General features: G+C 38.3%; 2 protein-coding genes across 5 annotated transcripts in view; both read right to left on the reverse strand.

Moving 5' to 3' along the window:
• pxb (putative Hedgehog signaling attenuator pxb) overlaps positions 1-5,447 on the reverse strand; it is a 243,404-nt gene extending 237,957 nt beyond the window's left edge. For 3 of the 4 annotated variants that reach the window (XM_087358168.1, XM_087358167.1, XM_087358166.1), the window contains exon 1: positions 5,171-5,447. The gene's annotated coding sequence lies outside the window, so the exon portion shown is untranslated. The remainder of the gene's footprint in view (positions 1-5,170) is intronic. The other variant, XM_087358165.1, reaches the window with a different exon arrangement.
• Positions 5,275-22,452, reverse strand: part of LOC110836161 (uncharacterized) — a 312,398-nt gene continuing 295,220 nt past the window's right edge. The window contains exon 6 of the mRNA XM_087358170.1: positions 5,275-5,654. Coding sequence (XP_087214296.1) covers positions 5,464-5,654 — 191 coding nt within the window. The 3' untranslated portion in view covers positions 5,275-5,463. The remainder of the gene's footprint in view (positions 5,655-22,452) is intronic.

Genomic DNA, 22,452 nt, shown 5'->3' on the forward strand with positions numbered 1-22,452 from the left:
TTAGTTCAGGCCAAGTGTGGGACTACTCCGTTACAAACTCCGCTTGCCTCGCAATTCACTGCATCTGAAGTGTAGTACTCGCGTCAGAAGGGAGTTCTTGTCAAAATTGTGTCTACAAACTATAATGCCCCACTTTCGAACCCCGAGGCTTGTACTGATGCTTTGGGACATAAGTAACAATCACATGCTGGTGCGGATATAAAAGGAGACATTCACTTACGAAACTATAGAAAAACATACCAAATTCCATACAGGGATACAAACCTGGGTCTCTGAATAGGACGCTGGAATGCAAGACAACGAACCTTTATCATCTCACGTTTCCAGAATGAGAGGCAGAGTATAAGAATAAACAAGATAGATGGGACAGTGCGTAGCCAAGCCGTTCATGAGAAAATGTAACTGTACCTTAAGGAATCCTGTCTACCTCAGCCCTATTTAACGTAGTAACTCCTCTCTCCTGCATTAACAAGCTTCAAGTTCATTTGATTTGCAGGCGTTGCGTCATTCAATGACGCTGGTAAATGAACATCCAGTGTAGCATGTGTACCGGTATAGATACACATTTAATATTAACAAACCTATTGCGTATTAACAGATTAATCTGAAAATTTAGCCCAACATCTGTATCGGTCACATATATTTTATTCCTTGGGATAATTAAGGTATAAGAACACTCATTTGTATAGAGGATTATGCTATGACGAAGACAAGCGATAACGGAAGAATAATTTATGTTTTGGTTAAGAGTTGTAGGGTCTGACGTGTAAAAGTAGCACTACTGAAACTCTGACTGCTATCCTCAGGGTAATTTTGTAATACAAACGCTAAGAGGTAGTTGAATAGGCATAAATTATATGTCGTTTGAAGCCACACAATTCGTATGCTTCTCAATAACGTATAAGTCTTCTCTTTTAGTTTCACTTCTAGATCTGGTTTATATGAGAGCTTTTATGTGTATTTCCTGGGTTTCTCTCTGATTCTGTTGTGAGCATATTCCATCCATAAGAGTCTGTGTAATTTTATAACTCCTATTAAATTCTGGTTATTTCTTTTGTGAAAGACAAGACCTATTTAATTTGCAACTACTCAGCACATTACGAAAATTAATAACGGTGAACGAAACCTTCTAAAACGAGACTGGAATCGTCTATTCAATTTTATAACAGAAGCAAGATTTCTGTGTTAATTCATACACTTTTAGTTAATGTGTTTGTGCTACTAACTCCTGAACCTCAAGAGAGCCAGACAAACTACAACTCTGCCAATTTATTCTTCTACTGTACAGAGAAAACTTATAAACCCATACACCTATGCACGAGAGTAAAATTCACGTATGGTAATTTGTACAGTCCAACAAACATTTCTCTTAAATAAGGGATGATTGTTTTTGTAATAGAATTTACGTTCTATTCAAAATGTATTGAATAATTAAAGTGTGTCAACGGTTTAATCCGATTTCACGTCTCTTTCTTCTAAAGGAGTTCCTTTCTACGACCAAAATATTATCTAAATATGTTTCAAATTACAAGCCCCTCTAGCATCGACCTTTTCTTTCTAAACGTAAATTCGAACCTAAAGTACAACCAGGAAACTAGACAAATTGAAATTAAGTCACTGTTACACAACAGACTATAAGAAGGACGTAAATAAGTGACCACGTTTTGTAAAAAAAATAAAGTTCCTTTAACAGTGTCTGTATCTACCCGTAGTCACAATCCCACCAAAGAGTCTGTCGTTTACTGCTCCGAAAATTGAGGCTAGAATTTGGGAAAAATTTATCGATTTTACGTCTTTTGCCTGGGGTCCCGGGTTCAATTCCCGGTGGTGCTCAAATTTATAACTTGTGTTGGGCAAGGCCGTGGTCTAGGCATCACGGAGTTTTCCTCCGGGGGCTTCCCCGGTTTCTCCGTGGCATCCCAACAATTACTCCACTCACACACAGAAGAAGGCAATGGCAAACCACTTCTGATCATCTCTGCCAAGAATGTATATATGTATGAGCAGGTCCCTGACAACCTGAAGAGGTTGGAAGGATCCTGTTCATAATATATGGACCTGTCGTCAGACAGAACACTACAAATAAAAAAAAACCCGCCTACCCGATTATTGTCTACGGTAAGTCAGACTCTACGTCCACTGAGGGCCCTAAAATGGGGATGATTTCCAAAGGCCATGACACGGGCGGAGAAAATCATAACCGCATACTTTTACTAATTCAAAGCTCAAGCTTAAGATATGTTTCCCCGTGCCTCTATTTCATACACTGAGACAACATTTCATCTTCACTCATTTCAAATGAAGGACAGCGGTACAAACGTAGCTATTTGTCGTGGTTTCGATACTTACAATTAATAAAACTGGTGAGTTTGGCGCCAGACACATTATATAATTAGAGAAATGAGTCTGGCCACGTGAAACATCGAAAATAACGGCGAAAAATTTGATATACTACCTGCATTAGCGTGTTAAAAGCATGACTATAAGGTTTCAGTGTGGCCCGTTCACGTCCATGCATTTATAACATTACAGCAGGTACACACAGACTTATTCCTCTTAGAAGAATTGTCACATATGATCGAATGGTAAAATTTTAAAAAAAAATCCACTTTTTTTTAAGCTCGTAAAAAAAGCATTGATAGGCAATTTACATGCGTATGGGGGTTCAAATGCCGATAATGAAGTATCAATGAACTGAAATTCTTATCGTTGAATTCTAACACATCTACCGTAAAATGACGACATAAATGCTACAACTAGAAACTTAGTAAACCCTGTCATATTATTTCCCAACTCATTTTCCCCCCAACTACACCAAATGCGATCCACAGACACAAAACTGGTATCATAAATTAGTGTACTTTATAGCCATTATACACACTGCGTCATTGCACTTAATTTGTGGGGTATGAAGACCATTAATTCGGTCGCTTAATCTAATTACGAGGCGTTATTACTTTAAAATGTGGACCTAATACACACGCAATTGCCACTCTGTACCTGTCAGTATTCGTAATGTTTGTTTCAGATATTCAAAATATTAGTTACATTTCTAAAAGTACTCAAATTGTATGAACGATATTTAGCGCATGGATCCAGACTTATGCAAAACACTTGGGTTCAAGATGTACTACACAAAGAAAAAACATCAAATGATCCAGATTTGTAACTCAGAAATATAAATGGAAAGTTTACACACTGGCAATAAACATGGTAAGACAAACTCGTCGAAATAATATTCAAGAATTCAGTCCATGCCTTAAAAAAATCAAAGATCGACTGTTTAATGCTGTTTCAGAAAAAAAATAAGCTCTGTTTACTCTGAGAATCATATAAAACCTATAAATACACTGTGGGTAAAACGCAGAAAGACAGTGTGAAAGTAGGTGGTACATATAGGCACCACTTACGACATCGGCAACTCAGAATTTTGCACATTAAATGTATTAATTGGTTTCACACGCTTTTCAGAACAAACAAGCGATTATTTTCTTCAACGGCATTAAACAAATCGGCCTTGGCAATGGAAACCAGTTGTTTTCTTTGCGGTACGCACTGAATTTTTAAATATTTAAATGAACCTCTACTTCAAAGGGTTAAACAAGTGAGTAACACGAGACATGTTAAGAACTTCGTCCAAATGTTGAGGTGTTTTTAGTTTTTTTATTAAAATTACTCAGGATACGGTCTAGGGTTTAGAGATGGGATCTTATTTTCTCAGTTAGTAAACAAGATCCCTACCACAAAGAATCATTACCGTGGAAAATGAGACTCGATCAATTAACATCTAAATAACATCTGATAAGGTTTAGTATAATAAAAGCGCACGTCACAACCAATAATTTTCAATCTGTGGAGGACAACGTGGTCAAAATTGTTTTAATATAATTGAACGCATGAGATCTGTCTTGCTAATTGGATTGCGAGGCACGTTCGGAAATTAAAGGCTGGCCAGCCAATAAGTATAACAACCAGGAAACTCAGAGCAGCACGTGACATGATAAACGACAGAACACAGTCCCCCCCACGACTTCATAAACATTCTAAATTAAGATAACTTCCAGTTAAATGCTCCGTCTTCCCACGGAAAAAAAAATGTAGTAAACTCAAGTGTCAGCATCAGATTTACAGCGTCTTATAAATATTTCTGCAGCTGGATATGCTTGCCTTACACCCCATTTGAATCTGATATAAGATTCGAAATAATAATTACGATAATTTTATAAAAAAAACTGTATACGTTCTAAAAGTATGGCCATGTGATCGCCGTTCATTGACCTTTCGGGCTCCATATTCTGAGAAAACAACTCCATCAGTTTAGAGGTCCCTGGCTACGTGGAATTTCTGCGAAACTAAAAATGTAATAAATACGTAAGTTCCGTGTCATGTCCGTGCGTAAAACGGAATGATTACAATCTGACAATCACCGTGGGCGTTTCGTCATAAACAGTGAACGAAAATAAACGAGTAATCTCTCAGTAAATAAACAGATTACATTTTACTTTACTGTAACATTTGCTGTTAACCAAACGAAGGCCGTCTCCCCTAAGTATTAACAGCGATAAATTTATAAACAAACATAATCTGTTTACGTATAAGTAAATATCTCTACAAAATTCGATAACAATAGATCGTTGCCGAACTAACAGAAAAAATGTTTGTGTATAACGCACAAGACCTTCCGAGAATAATTTATTTTTTTAAAAAAAATCATTCCCTACCTCAAATAAAACACAAAGCATATGCATTACAGTTAATCGCGATCAGAGCAATGATTATGTTTATTCTGATAATCATACCCAGCCCAAAAAAAAAAAAATGCACTTTACCTCAAAAGTCATCACACACTGCCCTATTGGAATGGGCGAGGTAATTGTAAATTTAATTTCATATTCGTAAATGTACCACAAGCCTTTGATATAGTACAGAGTAACGACAATAACATTTTATTACCGAGTTTCTTCTGTGAGATTATTCTGTACGCAATTTCACTAACATTAATAAGGTTCAACATCGGAATCTTTTAAAAATCGTTATGAATTTTGTGTTGAACAAAAATACGATGTTGTTATTAGTAATAACAACATATTTTGTCATAATTTGCCTGCGGTATTTTGTTTGTTGTAGAAAGTAAAACTGTTGGGCACAAAATTTGAAAGCGCCAACTTACCTCTAATTTGCATTCTTGAATATTTCATCAACATTGGTGAGACAAAGAAGTCTACTTCAGCGGATGTTATAACGAGGCTACCGGAGTTCACCTAAGCTGCCGGATGAAGCACTGATTCTAACAGCTTTCTTGCTTTCCATAATACACTGATATACGTGTTACCAGCACTAGAACTGTCACCACACAAACACGAGATAGCCTTCAATTTCACACTCTCGCACTAGTAATATGTTAACACTGCCTAGTCACACTACAAACAGCATCGCGATCTTGCCGGTTTCCCGCGCAAACATCTATGCCCTAGCAGGAAGCCAACCTCCGCATAACAACGTCACAGCGCGACTAACTCTGCACTGTTCCTTTGCGTACAGGACACCGATACGACTTGCGCGCCGCCAAGCGGCTTGCCACAGCAACACAATACAGCTGATTGGACATTTCACCGGGTGAAGATGATTTCTTCTCTTTTTATTTGCCGCTGTACCTGTAACCAGAACAAGAAACGTTTGATGAAACTGGGGATTTATGTTTGTATAGACTGCCTCTCACAAGTACACACAGGCCCTCATATAATAATTGTAAACGTATTTTCTAGTTTAAAGATTCCGTAAATAACAACAGAAATCGATTGCTAAAGGAATTCTCCTTGACATAAATTATATGCTACTCTTTCTCAGTAGCCTGTTACTCTTTGGATTTAATTGAATCGAAGTCAGCTTAAAAATTATAGTCTGAGCGTAGTAGCATTAATAAGCAGTCTCGTATAAAAGACAGTGAGTAGCTAAGACGATGTGAGGTTAAATTTACAAGTTTCCGTACTATCATAGTACAGTCTAGTGATTGGGAATGGGGGAAACTTTCTTTAATCACATTAAAAATTAAAGGATGGTAGGCTGGTGGAATAAATGTCAGGGGAAACCGAGAACTCAAACACTGCCTGATTCACTGCAGCCCTAGACAAAAATATTGTGAAAACTGTAATGAAAGAATATGTCTGTCTTCCCGGTTGTTGCAGTCTGGTAGAAGTTTATCGACGTTTCAGGGGTGTCAAAAGGAACGACAGGAAGACATTGGTGGGTCCCGAGATATTCCACCAAAGTTCTGACTTTAAAAAAATAAAAAATAGACTACAAATACAAATATTGTCGAAGACAAAATATTATCAGATGACTTTATTTCTGGCTACTGGACGAAAACCATCAAATTATTAAAAATTCCTTTTAGGAAAAGAGTCGACTGATTGTTTTCTTACACTTTCCCTTACTGTAATCACAAATTATTTGAAATATACATACACGTAACAGACATGTTTCGAGTACTTCGAAAGAATTTCGCACAACCATCTACTTCTACATGACGGCTTTAGTGATGAGTAGCTTATTTGCATAATTATCAATACACGGTGTTTCATAACACGTGCGTGTCTCTTTCTAACATAACCTAACTAATGTTTCCCTTTCACAGGGCAATAATGTTAGGAAACCGCATATATGTATATTCATGTTCTAGCCCGGATGTTCTGAAACAAATACAAAAAGACGAGTGACTTTGTTCAAACGTCCGACGGCTTCTCAAATAATGAACCTCTCTCACTGTCAGTTCGTAGCCTTCCGCACCTCTGAGACCTAACATAGGGAGATGAGAACAAACCATCTTCTTCAGAATTTGTATGGGTTTTGATTGTTTGTGTTGTTTAAAGTTTCACTGTTTTGCCTCAAGGCTACTGGTCTCAGGACAAGATGGGGGGGGGGGGGGGGGGGGAAAAAGACAAAAGGAGTTTTGTGGCATGCTTCAAAGCATCTTTATTCTGCGTTCCTTTTCAACACCCAGTTTCTTAGTTCTGGAATTACCACGAAGCAGGTGTTCACATTCAAGGTATATATTATGTGGAGGGTGGACACAAGTAACAGTGAAATTAACCTTAAAACGTTGACTGAACAGGAAACACGGAAAGAAAATTTTGGTGTAATGCTTAAATATCGGAAGAAAATAAAAATGTAATTACAAATACTGCAAAAGTGCTTTACGTGCAAGTAAAGTGAAAATAAATGAAGACAAAAATCAAGTAATCTATGAACGTAAACAGCAATACAAATAAGGCCTGCATATTTTGTATGGTTACTTTAAGTCGCTGATGCAGTTGGAAACACATCATCGAATGCGACCGGAGTATAATAATGAATTACTGTTATGTAGGGATTTTAATTGACAGTGGTTGTCTATCTGAAGGTGTTCGCGAAACAGGATAACTAATCGACACCCTGGCCAATATTCGAACAGAGCAGCACTAGAATTCTAGAGTGTTACCAGAATACAACGGTGTTAGATAACAAACATGTATTTTAATTAAGCACATGTAAATGAGTCCGAAGTTAAACAACTGGAAGCTATAATAATCTAAATGATATATTCACACTAACAACTAAAATAACTGTATTCAGAATAATATTACCAAAGGAATAACGAAGTAAGGCAGGAAGAATGGGTTGAAGTTAAAACTATGGAAGTATGTACCATTTTGAGGATTTCTGTCTTCTGGGTTGTTGCGCTGTGTAGTCTGGTCGATGTTTACCAACGTTTCAGAGGTCATACTGCCACCATCATCAGGGCGATGAGTATGAAGATTTCTGTCTTCTGGGTTGTTGCGCTGTGTAGTCTGGTCGATGTTTACCAACGTTTCAGAGGTCATACTGCCTCCATCATCAGGGCGATGAGTATGAAGATTTCTGTCTTCTGGGTTGTTGCGCTGTGTAGTCTGGTCGATGTCTACCAACGTTTCAGAGGTCATACTAACCTCCGTCATCAGGGCGATGAGTATGAAGATTTCTGTCTTCTGGGTTGTTGCGCTGTGTAGTCTGGTCGATGTTTACCAACGTTTCAGAGGTCATACTAACCTCCGTCATCAGGGCGATGAGTATGAAGATTTCTGTCTTCTGGGTTGTTGCGCTGTGTAGTCTGGTCGATGTTTACCAACGTTTCGGAGGTCAGACTGCCTCCGTCATCAGGGCGATGAGTATGAAGATTTCTGTCTTCTGGGTTGTTGCGCTGTGTAGTCTGGTCGATGTTTACAAACGTTTCATCGCCCTGATGACGGAGGCAGCATGACCTCTGAAACGTTGGTTAACATCGACCAGACTACACAGCGCAACAACCCAGAAGACAGAAATCTTCATACTCATCGCCCTGATGATGGAGGCAGTATGACCTCTGAAACGTTGGTAAACATCGACCAGACTATAGAACACAACAACCCAGAAGACAGAAATCTTCATCGCCCTGATGACGGAAGCAGTATGACCTCTGAAACGTTGGTAAACATCGACCAGACTACACAGCGCAACGACCCAGAAGACAGAAATCTTCATACTCATCGCCCTGATGACGGAGGTTAGTATGACCTCTGAAACGTTGGTAGACATCGACCAGACTACACAGCGCAACAACCCAGAAGACAGAAATCTTCATACTCATCGCCCTGATGATGGAGGCAGTATGACCTCTGAAACGTTGGTAAACATCGACCAGACTACACAGCGCAACAACCCAGAAGACAGAAATCTTCATACTCATCGCCCTGATGATGGTGGCAGTATGACCTCTGAAACGTTGGTAAACATCGACCAGACTACACAGCGCAACAACCCAGAAGACAGAAATCTTCATACTCACCGCTGTGAAAACCTCAAATCTTACATATGTACCATTTCAGTCGCACTTCGTGTAGAATTCTGTCATTTCTATTTCAGGGATAGAAATGGGGAGTCAGGTTATTAAGGGCAGAAGTAACTTATCGGCATGAAGGTGTCCCTGCGCCTAAGCCCCAAACCATGAGGACGTATGCAGAAAGAAAGTGAAGCTCCACAAATTCTTAATCACTGCAATAGGTGGAGGTGAATAGGTCTTCGTGGTCCAGCATCTATCCCCGGGAAACGGCACATATTTAGAGCTGGACATGAAGCTAGGTGAGCACCAGAGGCAGCCACTGTGGCGAAGAGCATAATCCCAGCCCCTGCAGGGAATTGGATCTTTGTCACCCAGCCTTATACTTAAGGTATTCAGCACATGAGGAAATTATTTGAAATTGGTACTGAGTGAACGCGTCTGGTATACTGTGTAAATGTGCTGCATACTTTGCATTCTAAGCAAACACAATAAGCCTATTGTACTCGAAAAGAGCTCAAGGACACGTTGAGTGGATGGCTTGGTTGGCGCGCTAGTGGGAGTTTCTGGACCACCGGCAATACATACAATCCCGACCTCGCACCAACTGATACCCTTCCCGTCGTACCCATGAAGGAGTACCTCGCTGGTAAGCGATCTGCAACTGATGGTGACTAGCAACATTGCCGTTTTTATAAATCTCTCCACGGCGACTATGTGCAAATGTAATGTGTAATAAGGTCTCTTATATTTGCATCTATGCAATTATAAAATCCTTCACATAGAGTACTTGTTAACTTATTTTTTAAATATACTCTTAAAACTCGCCTCTTTTATGTCAAATTACTGCCAGCACATGGCATAACCTTCATCCGTGTTAAACTCTTTTCCATAAGAAGCCCAGCAACGCCATGTGTTATTTGCAAGAAGTGATAGAACAAACACGCGATGGGATCTGTAGTCCGTCTGCCAGCATTCCACCAGTTAGACCCACTGGTGGTCCACACTAAGAGTAATACCACTACAGAATTGAAGTCCGGTTTGTGTCGATCAAATGTAAACCCTGATTTACATAATTTTCTTAAAAATGGTTCTTATACAAAGAAAAAAATTATTTAAAACCTTTCATATGGCAAATATTTACAACACATGGGTAGAAATAATGCCCCACTATTTTCAGTGTGAGTGCTCTATGAATAATACAGTTGTGCCAGAAATAAACTAACATAATGTTAATTAAGATATGCAAAATCCCAAAGAAATCGTTTTAAAACACTTGCCATATACTGCAATGCGATATACACTCTTTCACGCTTGTTAGAAATCACACGTAATCTTAGGCTCTGAAAATCCTCTTCATGATAGTAATACTTCTTTATAGATCCATATTTGACTGTTTTCAAATATGTTGGGTGTTGAATAAACCAAGCCGTACAATACAATGGCCACTGGCAATTCTGTAAACGCCTATTCTTATAATTTCTTCCCAGCTTAAAACAGAATAGTAAACAATATACAGTTAATATTCGGAAAAAATTTAAATTTTTTTTTTTTTCAGATATCTCATGACATCCTGTTTACCATATTCCATTTCGCACGCAGCAGCATTCTTGCAGGAGAACCATATATACACTACTAGATTTTAGGATGATTTAAACCTAGTCTCGTCTAAATTCTTGGCGACTTCAGCCCCAACTGGTGGCAACACGGGGCTACTCGTTTCTTGCCTCTGAACACCCCCACAACTAGTAAAAAAAAACACACGAATAATGGCCGCGCACTGACGCAGTCATTTGTTACAGCTGGCTGCCACAATGCGAGGATACTCCCTAGAGTTACACACAGCCACAAAATACAGTATTAAGAAGCCATTAGTGTGCTGTAACCCCCTTCCTACTTCGAGTTACAGAAGCTTTCCACGTGGCTGAAACATAACGCTCAGCGTGTGTGAATATAACAACACTATAAGTAGGAATGCCATGATTGTGATATTCCCTCACATATGAATCTAAAGTTGCTCAATAATTCTTCTTTAACGACACGTCAGATTGCAGGATAATAGTGTATTATGAAGAGGACGCCATATTGTAGAATAAGGGACGTGAAGTTACAGATCCGCGCATTCGCGAAACTCCCAAATTTATATAAAGTCTTGAACTTTTATGTGTTACTTCAATTTTTTTAAGAAAATATCGGAATTTTATTGAGACTATACACAGCAGCATGCATAAAAGGCCTAATAACATAATCGCTCTTAAATTTGAGAGCAACAACTAATTTTTCTTTGTCAGAATATTGTAAATTAAATTCGATTTTATTGCCAGATACAGTTTAACTTTCTCATAGTACAATTAGAACACTTCGTGATCTATTACACTTCTATGTAAAACGCAGATAAATACAGAACTATAATTCACTATATCCAATGCGACATAAGGGCTTAGTAGCACCGTGGATAATGCAGTTCAACTTTTCACAATAGAAGTACTGTGCATCAGGACAGTATGGAAATTTATGGAACACTCTAGTTCAGTACCAAACTATCTTTCAAAGCAAAGAAGAAAGCCTGGCACATATCCAATGGATATCTTAACAGTATTCAGGGTCCATATAGCCTGTCTATAACCGAACCCATATTTGGAAGTTTCTTAGAGTTGTCGTGTTTTTAGAAACTTAATTTATGACAAAATTTATATTGAATTTAAAACAAGAAATAATATATATATATATATATATATATATATATATATATATACATAAATTAGCAACGGTAGTCTTCTGCACTTCTGACTTAAACTTAAGTGGGAACACTAAAGTATAATATAGAAATATTGTAAAGCCGTGAACAAAACTAGAGGTACTTATAGGCCTACCATTTCTTACATTGCAGTTCTAAGAAGCAAGGCTTACTAAAGGTCTATAAAGTATAAGTTTTGCTTTTGTATAGATCCGAATGTGTAATGTTAATAAAAGAACAACTCAGTAAGACCGGAGACAGCAGATGTAGGTTTACGTCTTGTCAGAGCGGCCACAGGATGCAGAATGGCGGATCATAATTGTATTAGGGTAGAAATACTAGGACTAACAAACATCAACACAACAATAAAAACTATTAAAATAAATATTTAGAATCACCGGACATCATTTTCTGAAAATAGAATTTTGAAGCTGCTGTATCAATGTATAATCGAAGGACAGAAGATGCTATAGACGTCAGACGAAAATACTCAAGGAGCAGGTTAGGAGCTTATCTATGATGTTTGTTATGATCACAGTATTAAGTCCATATACGTGTACTTGTATCCAACGTATGATAAAAACTTTGGACGTTTGATAGGACTCCATGGACAGAGAATAGGCCCCATGCAAGATTGGTTGGGTTCCTGAAACATAAAACTCTAAGCTTGCTTAGTTATTAGAAGTGAGATTATATTATGTATCAAAAGTCGATGATGCAGAACGGGATTAAAAAAAATTACTGTAAAAGTAAACAAATTATATTCTGTAGAAAGCATTAGCTGAGCAGATTGAGCGACATCCCCGCTAATAAAGGCTGGCTTAGATTTCATTTGCAAGTTTAACGTATGTAATTATTTTAAAATATAACGCTGAAATAACTTCATAGTACTTAAATATCAAAATCTCCACTTATCGCCTGAAGATGAGAGTAGAAGCAACGCTCGAAACGTGTAGCCTATATCAACAGGCCTTATGGTCACTGTCCGACATAATATTACTGTACTGTACAGCAATGTTAACACAGACCTTCTCGTAATTACCTTCAAATTCAATCCTTTCACATTCTAACATCTTTCTCCAACATAACCTAATTCCAAGTCCAGCACTTGGTTCCAGGTCTGTGACTAAATCAGTTTGCTTTCTCTGTACCGTAACAACAGTGTCTGTAGGAAAAAGCCGTCAGTGAGGTCAGAGAGCTAAGCCAATAGTTATCTGTTTAAATAAAGTTGCTTCTCTTTGTCGCTGATAACCGTGACGTCACTCGGCGTTGCTAAGCGATTATAAACAAAGCTGCCTCGTATTCTTAATGCGACACCTGTCCTTTATTATTAAATTTCCTTTCGAACGTAACACAAACTATAAAAAAATTAAATTGTGTGTCTACACCACACCTTTTTGTTGCTTTGCGTATCATTTAAATGGAAGGAAGGAGTAAGATATAAGCATGAGACGACAAAATTATGATTCTTGAGGTCTCCCCCTTCAGACAAGTTTCTTCAGTTATATAAAAACATTTTTCTAGGTTTAAAAATATGCTAGGAAGCCGCCTAAATTATTGTTCACTGGTATTAAGGTAGTCAGAACTGGGGCGCTCTCACATTGGATTCTCTGAATTACATCTCAATGTCTATGGAATGCATAGCGCAGTTCCTTTAAAATGTACTCTCGTTTCCGAAAAAAAGAGACACTTAAAATTCGACAGCGCTTAAAGTCGTCGAAAAATAGCTCTTTACAATTTACGTTCTATTTATTTACTGTGCGTTATACGTTTCAACTGATGTATTGTCAGATATTTCTGGAAAAAAGGTAAGAATTTCAGTGTAAATATATAGCATAAAATAGGCAATTTTATAACAAATCGTAAAGAATTGTTTTGACGGTTCAGAACAATAATTATGCTCACAACATTAGTGCAACGGCACGAATGATACGAAGTTTAAAACACTGGACTTTACTAATTATTCAAGGTGCAGGTCCAGAATAAACACGTTTCAATAACTCTGCATTTTACCCGCATAGTGAATTTATAGGCTTCGTATGATTTTCACAATAACCAGCGATAATTTTTTTAAACTGCATTAACTAATTGATCTTTGTGATGGAGACACGTTGTGTTTTTTTTTGAGGTATGGAATTAATTTTTAAATATTATTTAGATGAACTCCGTGCTTCGAAGAGATATCCACAATTTTTTTCAGTTATACGATATCTCAATAGCCTTATAATCTCAAAATCCAACTTTTTGTCCCTGCCTATTTCCCCCCCAAACCGCGAGCCTAGAAAGAAATGGTAAAATACACGAGAGATTTTTGATATTTAAAAGAATGCACAACGGCGCGTTGTAGAACAAGGGTAATAACAAAGAATATTTTATTTTAAGAAACAACCCCAAGACAATTATTGATTTTCTACTTCGAAAAATTAGACAACGTGGTGTTCATTTATCCCAAGATGAGTTCACTTTTTGGATCGCGAAGGTACGAACTGAAAGCTGGAATTCAATTCTTGGACTAAACACTGAGACTTTTGTGTTTATTCGCCGGATCCAAACATCCATTTCTGCACACCCAGTTATCTTAAACAGTGGGTACGAGAGTCTCTTTCACGGTGACAAACGGAACTAGGGAGTGAAGCTGACATCTCGTGCCCATGCAGGGCCGTGTTCAGGAGTGGAGGGAGTGCTCTGTGCAGGTTCAAGACGTAAGTGGCATGAAGCTTCTCTTGAAACCTCACGTACTTCAAGAACAGCCCCAACTTTCAAAATACGAGACTCTAGTGACCGATTCATTGCTGGGTAACTTTTCATCCGTTGCAAAGAAAATAAAACAAGCTAATTTTAGTTCCAGGAGCCATGTTAATACTATTACATAAAGGAGTAGATGGGAAAATAATATCAGAATGGATCTGGGTGCAGTGCATCGAAATGGAACCTTTTGGTTCGGAAAATTGTGGAATGGTAAACTTCTGTCAATGATCTCAGTTGTCAATATGTATTCGGCAATTTGGTGTTATTTGCATTTAAGTGTAATTTTTAAAATTATATCCCAATTCTTGTTTCGTGACTTTAAAATCGCTAGTAAATTACTATTCATCAGTGAGCCAATTAACGGGCAGGAGGAAACCCTGCAGATAGTCTCTTTAATATTACATTATTGTGAAATAAGTCGTATAATATCTCAGAAATGGGACTTCCTTGCAAATATGTTTTTAACAAAATATTGTTCAAGACTAATTCAACCTGAAATTGTGTCTAGTTGTTGAACAGTTAACAAATCAAACGTAACAGTTTATTGAAAACTTCTAGTTTTGTAATTGTTTTTATTTCTCTCAATACCAGTACATATGAAGTCATCTTCTGCTGCTGAAGTTCTCCATGGATTAGGCTGAAATCTGTTCCTACACCTCAGTCATTTATAAACCGCCGTCCTATATCGTTCTAAGCTCACTGCTATTGTTTGTAGAGAGTGCAATTCATTAATGGGTGTTAATCATTCTATTATATCATAATCTATGAATCCATTTACTGAATACATGTTAATTACTTTTTAAGTTTTTATATCCATTTTTAAATTTTCTCAGTTTGATACATTCATTTGCATTAAATATGTCTTTACCATGAATTTTGCAAATACATTTCTACTTCTTAATTTAACTTTTATATAAATGTTCTAATAATGCTGATTATAAAATATAGATAAATATTTAATACGAAATTACTTTTATTACACGTAAATAAACACAATCTAACATAAAATAATGATTATTTTGCCGTCACAGAATCTTAACTTGTACTATCTTAACAGAGATTAAAATCCGAAGGAAGAACACAAACTACATAAATATCCTTACGCTGGATTTAGAAGTGTACGAACTTAAAGCATGTAGCTATTAGTTCTCTTTTATAGAAAACCTAGCTTCCGGGCTCTTAACATAGTGAACTTGGCAGGAAATTGAACTAAATCAGTGCTTGAATGTAGTTGAAATTATCTTCAGTTGTTCATTTAATCTTCTATTCCTATTATCCTCATTCTTTACACAGCGAGACAAATGGTATCGATGCAAACTTCTGAAGCACATTAGCGTTCATTCGGGCCACTGGCAATATACCCGCGTCTGAAGCACTGCTATTTTATATACAGAGTAACTCTGAACTCGGAGTACTGGAAATTTGCTTTATATGATGCACATTTCAGAGAGGTCATGGTTAGCTCACATGCAACCTCTAAAAGGCCCTGGATAAAAAAAAAATAAGAACTACGACCGAATTATATTTTGTGCCAAGTTTTCGGACATACAAATAGCACGGTCTTCATAATTAGCATTATGGCAACATAACTCGAAGGTTCTACACAATCAATACTGAAGCAGCTGGACAGTGAACCTACCACTCTCTTCCATTGTTAGAATATGTGAAAATTCTCCCCTATAAACCTCCCTCACTCATCCGCTCTACAGTGGACTCGACCGAATCCTCTGCGCACTGGGCATGCCAAATAAATGGGACAATACCGAACTATAAACATTTATATCCTGTATAATACGATGTAGGAGTATCTCACTGAAGGGTACATGGAGGCATATTGTAGAGCAGTAAAGTTTCTATGTATAACTCTGAATATAGAACTTGCCCCCCAACCAACAGCTTTAGCCAATTAATTTGACAAACCATCTCCCCAATATTTATTATATTTATTCCGTTTATGGTTCAATGCAGGTATTTTATATGGCATACTGCAATGACTCATTGTATATTGTGATTCTCTTTCTGAGGTCAGCTGCTGGTTTAGTTAACATCATGCTGGTAGGTCGGAAACCATAGTGCAATACAGGGAATATTTCAATAACCTGTAAAAAATAGGGTATAAAATTTCCAATGAAAAGATGACGATATTTGTTCTGGTTTATCATACTGACAATAACATAATTCCATTTTCCATAGATGGTAAGGAAACACCAATTAACACCGTAGTTACTTTTTTTTTTAAATGCAGAATTTTTTTGTATATTCTGATGATTTATTCAAACCGTCCTTGTGGCCTCGCTACTTGAGACATAAAAGTAATGGGGAAAAAATACACCAGTGTCTTAGAGGCCTGTAACGAGCAGGCGAAATACAGCGAAAATACCTTAAACGCCAAGTGAAAATAATTCAGTTCAGCAAGTGATGGGACTCAGATATTATTAATGTAAGGAATGTCGCTTTGTACAATTTATTCTCTCGTGCCTTCATATAAAAGAGTATAATTAGACTCACATAGAAATAGATTCTGTATTTAAAATCTTTCCATTCATAATTTTGACTTTGAAAGGAGAACCGGTCGAAATAAAGTAGTCAATAAATGACTGCATAAAATAAGCCGAAGGAGGGTGAAGAATTTTAGGTATGTTTAAAATACCCTTATATAAGAAGATAAAATTACATGAGACAATGGCGGTCTCTACCAATTTGAGTAGCCGTGATATGTGGATAACAGGTGTAAGTAATAAGATAATCCAAGTTTCTGAACTGGTTTGTTAATGGAACGAGATGCTGAATGATACAGCACTGAGGGTTTAGAGAAACGATTTGAAATCGGTCCAGGTAGTGTCGGATTAATGTGAGGTGACTGTACCGGAACCAGTTTCAGTAGAGCACAACCAAACATTCACATTGCCCCCAAATTGCTGGAGGTACATTATGCCAAGCACCTCGAACAGGAACGGCGCAAGTCCACAGTGACAAGATGTTCAGCTGGGGCACAAATTAAGACGAATCACACAGCGCTGGTGATACGGGGTATCTCAATCACAGCGCTGGCTAACTGGCTATGGAATACGACCGAATTCGATCCCATGTCCAGCAAGATATGGTCCCACCCAGCCAAAGACGCTGTCCAAGGGCGTAAATCTGTCAAAGGTGAAGCTTAATATTCACTTTCCTCTAGTCCCAAGGTAAAAGAAAGCCTCGTACTCCGAACGCAAAGCGAGTAAATGAATGAATTAATGATTAATTTAGTGTCGGATTAACAACTGTGTTTCAGCTGAATGGATTACATATAGAGTTGAATGACAAAAGTTATTCATTAACACACAATTTATTAGTAAGTGGTCATCGGTTACTTCAAACCATTCGACTATCGTTCAGAGGATCAAACTCGAAAAACTTAGGATATCGACATTAGTCTATTGGGATATCACTACGCCAACCCACTCTTTGAATAAACTAGTATATGAAGAACTACGCTTATTTAGGACGACTGTCATTTTGTGGGTATAGGATCTTCATTTAAATTAATATAAGCATAGTCACATGAGAGATGAAGTTTCTCAATGTTCAGCAGCAAACAAGCTATAGAACGATCACAGTTTTAAATTCCAATGTAGATAAGCACCGCGCAGATGCATTCAAAAATGATTATACTTTACTGTCTTATGGGGGCTTACTTCTAGAACATCAGGCTATGAACGTGTGTCACTGTTGCAGGGCGTGGATGGCGTGCTGAGACCAGTGGCTGGCACGAGCCGTGGGGACCGTGGACAGCCCGAAGCGTGTAGTATCGTTGGGGGGGAGGGCACTGCCTGTTTAGGGTGCGAGTTATTACTAGAATAATGATTCGTTTCCTGAATGTGGCTCCTCAATAATAATAGTACGACCAGTGCTCGTCCGCCAAAACCCCTGCCACAGAAAAGCCAAACTGCCCGCTCGTTCCGTGTTTCATAAGTTGGTCCATCCATCGGATTAACTTGGTTGAAAGTTTTCTTGAAATATGGCTATCATTATTTCCGCTACGGACAGCAAGGTTGTTGAGGGGAGATATGATGACCCCTGAAGACCATCCCCTTCGTGTGCATATATTCATCTATTACAGGAGGGTGACACATGTTTCGTACGAAACAGTAGATAGGAAAGAGCCAATGAACTGGACTGTGCAAAAACTGATAAATTAGTCTAACTTTGTTTAAAACAGTGGGGCTTTTCAGATTTCCACAAAAGAGGCTGGTGCACGGTTATGAACGGGAATTTACAGCGTAGTACGCAGAGTGCATTAATAGACATCCTTTTGACAAATTTCACACACACGCACACACATACACGAATGCACACAGCGAGATAAGAAATATGGATTACAGACTTGAAGCTTCAGTTTAGAATTAAAAGCAAAATAATCTTTTTCTTCTCTCTTTCAAGGATAACTACTCGTCTGTTCCGGTTACAAACGAACGTTTACGGAGCTTAACAATAAACATCATCTTCCTTCTCGACTGCAATTAGAAACTAATTTCAATCCTGTTTTCCTTTACGTTCTATCCAGTTGTTCTATCCGCTTTTGTCTGTACGTATTTAATTAGTCTTTTGTTGCAAATTTATGTACTCTCTGCCTTTTCCAGCACGACCATTCTTTTGAAAGATTGTATTTCAGCTGATTTCATCCCGTCTTAATTTGTTCTTATTTAGATATAAGTTTTACTTCTATACAATACGAAAATAAGCACCGGAACTTTATAGAATCAAATTTTATTTATTCTTCTTGCATTAGACCTACCTTACAAAGCCACTGTAACAGTTTCACATACTAAGTGGCATTTTAAAATTAAAATTGCATAAAATGCGCCTCACAATGTATGTCTGTCCACACATGGACCTAACAACTCTAAAAGTGCTGAATGGGGTTTTATGACGCTTGATATTTGTGAGATGTTATAAAATTTGTGAAAACATTCCAATTTAGTTAAATTGAATAAAATTAACGGGCACCTTACACTAAGATCTGCGTGGTTTCTGTGCGCGGAAGTGACTAGATGGAGGATACCCGCGTTCCGATTATTTAAGTTTAAGTTGGTTATTTTGGTTGCCATGGTTCTCCGTTTCGAAAATCCGAAGCCAGCCACGCAACCACGTGGTTACTTCGTCACCCAGTCAGATCTGACCAGACATCCCACCCACATAAAACTAATTGATCCTAGACAACATTGAATTTAATGGTGCCATTCAAAGAGGCCAAAGTTTAAATTATGACGAAGACGCCAGTAAATATTCCAACTTCGCGACATTCAAATGAATAAATGCATTTATGTAACCCAAATTGTTACATATTATTCATATATCAAATGCAAATGAACCGCTGCTTGAATGTACAGTAAAAATTCAAATCGATCTTGACAGATATGAAACGATTCCAGACGAACCGCTTGTCGGTTTAAGTTAACGGCTACGTAAGACTTCTGGATTCCAACAGACCAGAAAATCGATATCGGCCGATATCTTCACTACCGCGAAAACCTAAAAGCTTATATGTTTTAACTACAGTTCGTAGAAGAATCACACAATTTAGGCTCTACAGCGCCATTTCTTTTACGTGACCGGTGTCAATTGTGCGCAGTGGATCAGATCGGTTCCAGAGACATGTAAAAAGTAAAGTTTGTCCCACTATACGCCATGTAGGCGTTTGGGGTGAGTTGAGGTGTAGCTCCTCTTTTCCTTGACCTCGGCACTAGATGGGGGTGAGTGGTCAGTATCACGCCCCGGCCGGCTTTACCCCCGGGAAAGGACCCCGGTACCCATTGTACGGGAGGCTGGGTGGGCCCCAGAGCCGGTCTGGACGCAGAGGCTAAAGGAAAAATCCTCTGCCCCCGTCCGGGATCGAACCCCGGTCGTCCAGCCCGTAGCTAGTCACTATACTGACTGAGCTATCCCGGCTCATTCCAGAGACAGGTAGATTAATGAAACAGGATCTGTGAGAGAGTTAGATTCTTTAGCTCCGACATATAAAATTATAATTTGATTAATAAAAGCTAGACTGATGTTTTTTTCTTAACTCTTGTTCCATGTGTTGATCGTTTCGGACTTAGACACAGAGCAATTTGACCAAGACACCAAATGGCAACTGCTGTTGACAAACAGCCAGGGCTGTTAAACCCATGCCTGTGAAAACAGCTGGTGTTTCTTTAACTGGCCTTTTGAGCCTGCTTTTGGAATCCAATTCCAGCGTATGTCTCCTTGTGGCGTTGCCTACAATGGCGCTGTACTTGGGGATTGCTATGATCGGGCTGCTCCGATAACAATGAGATAATCCCATTACTTACAGACCGGCAGAATTGTAAATAGACTGGTCCGCAGGTACGGGGGTGATTAACTAGGACGTATATCATCTAACCCTCGACAAATTGGCATCTCCCCTGACGAGTGGGTGGGGGTGGGGGGGGTGTGATATTGTTCCCTGAAATACAACCTGGACCAGTGACACATGGGACATCATTTTGAGGATAAGCAGATTTGATAAAATAAGAACACCCACAAGTTTAGGGATTAATTTGTGTCACTTATCGATGGTGTATCAACCGTAGAATTTACAACATAAAGCAGAATAATACTGAAAAATTGTAAAAACATTTAACGGAAAAATTCCTTCCCTATTTGAAGTTGCCTGTAATATGCAGGAATTAGTTGGGAGATAATGAAGAAAATCACGAAACCCTCAGCAATGTTAGCGATATACCTAAAGAATTTCAAAATGGTACCTCCGAAATTAAATGTAGATGGATATGAATTATAAACATTTCAAACACATCGACTTTGTATATTGTTAACGATGCTTTTAAAGAGGTTTTCTTGGATCTTTACGAAGCTGCCATTTCTGAAAACGGGCGTATGTGTCGCTGTTAACCATTAAACACACGATAATGACAGTTGAACAACAATGGAGAGCAGGAAGGCAGTGACACGGGAACAGATTGCCGGCAGCCGACAGCTGTGTGGTCCTGCCAACTGATGTCCTGACTTGACCACAGCAAGGCAATATATATATATAACAATGACATATGTCTTGAAGTCTTCTGGAGGCCTCCGCCACATTAAACATGAATACAAAGATGATAACAAACGGTGGTTATTCCAAAGTGCGGTTGGAAAGTTTAGTTTACGAGTGTCAAATGCAATTGAGACCATTATTAGCATTTTGGTTTGATTCAGGCTTAAAATGACAATATACTAGCTCATATTATGATACGGCATTTTTTTCTCATTCTAAATAAAATATCTGCACAAAGAAATACATTCGTAGCTATCAAACGAAATATAAAAATAGATTTCTAGTGGCAGACATGTTGGTTTACAATGCATATACATAACCTCAAAAAAGCTGCATATTTTTCGATAGCCCTCCCACCTCAAATACTTGCATGGCCGCCCTGCTGGTGAGGTTAACTGTAGAGAATTAACAATACAATCTTGGAGTCTAGTGGCACAAAGTTCATACAAATTTTCATAAAAATCTTGCCTTTATTTAAAAAAAACTATTAAGGGAAAAGACAGGCATATATTCGGGCATGGTGTTTCCAAAACCCTGCATTGCACTTGTAAGTTAAATAAAGTCAGAAATACATTTCGCTAAGACGTTCCTCGCCTCAAAACTACTCCACTCAGGACTACTTGAGAACAAGCAAGATTTATTTGCATTACTCTTGAGGCAGCTCTGACTCTTGATGTCACAAGTGACGTCATATCGCATTTAACGTAGAAGTCCATTACGTTTACAACTCCGCTGGGAAAAGCCATTTTTATTCCATACCCTTCAGCCTTAACCCTTTGCACACATAGCACATGCTGTGTAATAAATTGTGGTCAGAGCTGCTTGTCATCAGTCAAAAGAATGTCACCGTATTCATAAGATATTGCTGATTTGTCACTTAAAGAGGGAGCTGAGAGGGAGAAAACTGTTGGAGTAAATTGCGGGGGGTGCTTATGGGTTAACGATGTCACAGAGAAAAGACCAAGGGTTGAGGGTGAAAGGGAGTGTAATAATTTACCTCTGTGTCAGGTCTGTGCAGACGGGAGGCCATAGAATCAGATCGGCGATGCAGCTTTCAACTAAGTGAGACACATTCCAAAGTACTAACTTTCCTAA

The sequence above is a fragment of the Zootermopsis nevadensis genome, unplaced genomic scaffold, assembly GCF_977971745.1.
Source record: "Zootermopsis nevadensis isolate Lab colony 2312 unplaced genomic scaffold, Znev_1.0 Znev_ptg000029l, whole genome shotgun sequence".
Classification (NCBI taxonomy): Eukaryota; Metazoa; Arthropoda; class Insecta; order Blattodea; family Termopsidae; genus Zootermopsis; species Zootermopsis nevadensis.